We start from the raw sequence: 3,025 nt of genomic DNA, 5'->3' as shown, positions 1-3,025 counted from the left end.
TCTCTCGCCTTTTACGCGCGCTTCGCATAGGTTATTTTGACGGCTTCGGACAATCACAGGACCAGCATTTTTCCCCATAGCAGTCGTTGCTAAGGGAGCTACGCTCGCTCCGCTCAACTATTTTGGAAATTTATTCAAACTGAAAAGTACGCGATTATGAATCATCTACCAAATTTTACAAACTCGGAAGATTCGGCAATTCCAGCCTAATTTTCGATATCATAATGTTCGCTATTCTTTTCGGATTAAATGACCAGCAATGAATCGTCACCAAGAATTGACTCTCCTCAGCTCCATCAGTAGCGGCGCCAGCAACAGGCCGGGGTAGGCCTGGGCCTACTTGGAATTTTGGTAGGGGCCTCCAAATGTCGTCTTAAGGGGCCTCCAAAATTTAATATATGGGCCTCCAAATGTCGTCTTAAGGGGCCTCCAAAATTTAATATATGGGCCTCCAAATTATTTAATATCCGAAAATCCTGTAATTTGTTCGTCGCGTACCCATTTTACCCACAAATTGCACCACTTGCTTAAAATAAATTAAATAATCCACGTGGACGGATTTGAAAAAATTGTGGGGGGGGGGGGGGGGGGGGCTCCAAATGGTTGGCCTACCACCCCAAAATTCCTGGAGCCGCTACTGGCTCCATCCCAGTTCCGTAGCGGGTATCTCTTCTGAGCAGGGGTAAGTCCAAAGAGAGTGCGCCCGCTGGAACATCTTATCGATCCACTTCTGTCGGGCGGCTCCTGTAATCAATCGCAGCTCGCAAAAACCCGAGCAATGTTTCCCAACTTCTTATCGAAATTATATTATGATTTTTTAAAAGTATTAAAATTGAGGTGACAAAGAATTAAAAACACCATCTGTGGCTGACTGTCAGGGATTTCGATGAAGGTGACGACGCTTTCGTTTTTTAATGACCTCATATTTCAGTAAAAAAGGTGGATTTCGAACAAACCAAGTTTATTCTACCTTTTCGAGTCTACTCTTTCACCTACCGGTGAAAAAGAATTTTTTCAAACCCATGAAAAATGCCCCGAGTTTCGTGAAAATTAAAGTTGAAACGATTACTAGTCATAGAAAACCCCCTGAAAATTTCGTATTTCTGCAATACATAGTTTTTCCGAAAAGTGCTTGTATCAATCAATTTCAAACATCCTGTATGTAACTCTTTTACCTAACAGGTGTTTTCGTACTACTTGAATACGTGGGACTTGAATATTTCAACCTGCTATGTAGCCGCAGTGGTACGGACAAAGTCCCTGTACTATTACTACTGAACTTATTGCAAAATACATTTCGGCTCTGTACACGCCACAGTCGGCAGAAGGTCTTGCAATTTTTCAGACAAACATGTATTTACGATATGTCATGAGCCTTTTAGGCTCTCTAGGTTTGGTCACGGTTTTAATGCAAAGATCGAATCTCAGTGTTTCGATTCTGTCCATGACCAAGAATCACCATGCCCAAAATTTGAAAGTCATTGGCACGTGCAAAGAAGCTACCAGTACGGGGAATGAAACTGATTTCTATGATTTTGCGGTGAGATTATCCGAGCTACATGTCACGTCTATATTTGACCAAATTGAAAAGCGTATTTTCCTTGCAGAATGGCGAATTCGATTGGGACGAATACACACAAGGAATCGTTTTGGGTTCCTTTTACTACGGTTACATTCCGGGTAATCTCATTGCAGGGCGTCTCACTGACTCTGTGGGCTGCAAAATATCTCTCGGAGCTGGAGTAGCATTGACGTCAGTTCTGTCGTTATTGACGCCCGTGGCGGCTCGCTGGAGCTACAAAGCTCTCGTGGCGGTGCGCGTACTGCAAGGGTTCTTCGAAGTATTTCATTACCACAAATATTCCGAGAGTATTATTTTAGACTGTTTGATTTTCAGGGATTAGCGTATGTTTCCATCGCCATAATAACGATAAAATGGTTTCCGAAATCTGAGCGCTCACTTCAGTTCACCATACTTCACAGCGGAATACCTCTGGGCTCAGTTCTCGGGACAGTGCTCTCTGGAGTTCTTTGCACCTCGACTATCTTCGGTGGATGGCCATCCTCCTTTTACATTCCCGGTGAGAGCTTAAAATTACGTGATTTACACTATTCATATGAACTTGTTTGCAATAAGGTTTAAGCGGCGTAGTGTGGTTCATTATGTGGATTGTGGTCTTCTCGGAGTATCCGAATGAAAGTCGTTGGATTTCTACGAAGGAATTGAACTACATTATCGAGGTACAGGGCAAAGAAAAGCAAAATAAAGTAAAGTATAGTAAAGTCAGAAATCCGTATTTCATCATGGTAAATTTATTATTAATGTTCTTAAGATAAACACAGTGCCTTGGTCCAAGATATGGAAATCCGTTCCGTATTGGGCTGTTTTGGTGACGTCTCTCCTGTACGGTTTCACTAGTGTCATGCTATCGATTGAGATACCAACGTTCGTGGGCAATATATTGGGTTTCGATATCATCACGGTACTGACTAGTTATTTATTTAATATTTTAATTAATTATAATTCATTCATTTCACGACATAGAATGGTTTTCTTTCTACCGTGCCATCGTTATTGGATATCACTTTCGCAATTATCTCTGGAATTGTGGTCGATTCTATTTTGAAACGTCGCTTGCTGACAGCCACCAAAACGAGGAAAATATTCAACACTCTCGGTATGACCTTCTTGTAATTATTTTATCTCCAATGATTCACATGTTTTTCGCATTAGGTGGCATTCTTCCATCCGTTTGCGTATTGTGTATTGTTCCATCCGGTTGCAATCTCCCTCTGACATCCGCTTTGCTCTTCATGTCCAAAGGACTAGAGGGGCTCCAGAAAGTGGGCCATGGCATCGCGGTTTTGGATATGGCTCCCGATTTCGCAGGTAGATAACGAGTTAAATGCCAGGATGATAAGAAAATAAACTTAACTGGGCCTTATTATATTTCAAAAGGGACATTAACCGGAATTTGCAATGCGGCCTACAGTGTTCAAGGCGTGATATCACCCTTGGTCGTTG

At 42.1% G+C, this 3,025-nt stretch overlaps 1 protein-coding gene and 1 long non-coding RNA gene across 2 annotated transcripts; both read left to right on the top strand.

The window, feature by feature from the left end:
- Nucleotides 1-1,351: 1,351 nt before the first annotated feature.
- Nucleotides 1,352-2,337, top strand: LOC149942612 (sialin-like). Its single transcript, XM_090179487.1, has 5 exons — nt 1,352-1,540; nt 1,608-1,841; nt 1,898-2,081; nt 2,138-2,273; nt 2,334-2,337. The coding sequence occupies exons 1-5, from the start codon at nt 1,352-1,354 to the stop codon at nt 2,335-2,337; spliced, it is 747 nt and encodes a 248-aa protein (XP_090035613.1).
- A 281-nt stretch (nt 2,338-2,618) lies between these two features.
- LOC149942611 (uncharacterized) lies at nt 2,619-3,025 on the top strand. The gene is made up of 3 exons (XR_016481320.1): nt 2,619-2,678; nt 2,735-2,890; nt 2,960-3,025. It is a non-coding gene; the product is annotated as an uncharacterized LOC149942611 (long non-coding RNA).

Source organism: Leiobunum rupestre, chromosome 6 (genome assembly GCF_980474605.1).
Source record: "Leiobunum rupestre chromosome 6, qqLeiRupe1.1.hap1, whole genome shotgun sequence".
Classification (NCBI taxonomy): domain Eukaryota; kingdom Metazoa; phylum Arthropoda; class Arachnida; order Opiliones; family Sclerosomatidae; genus Leiobunum; species Leiobunum rupestre.
This window is presented reverse-complemented; position numbering and strand designations above follow the sequence as displayed.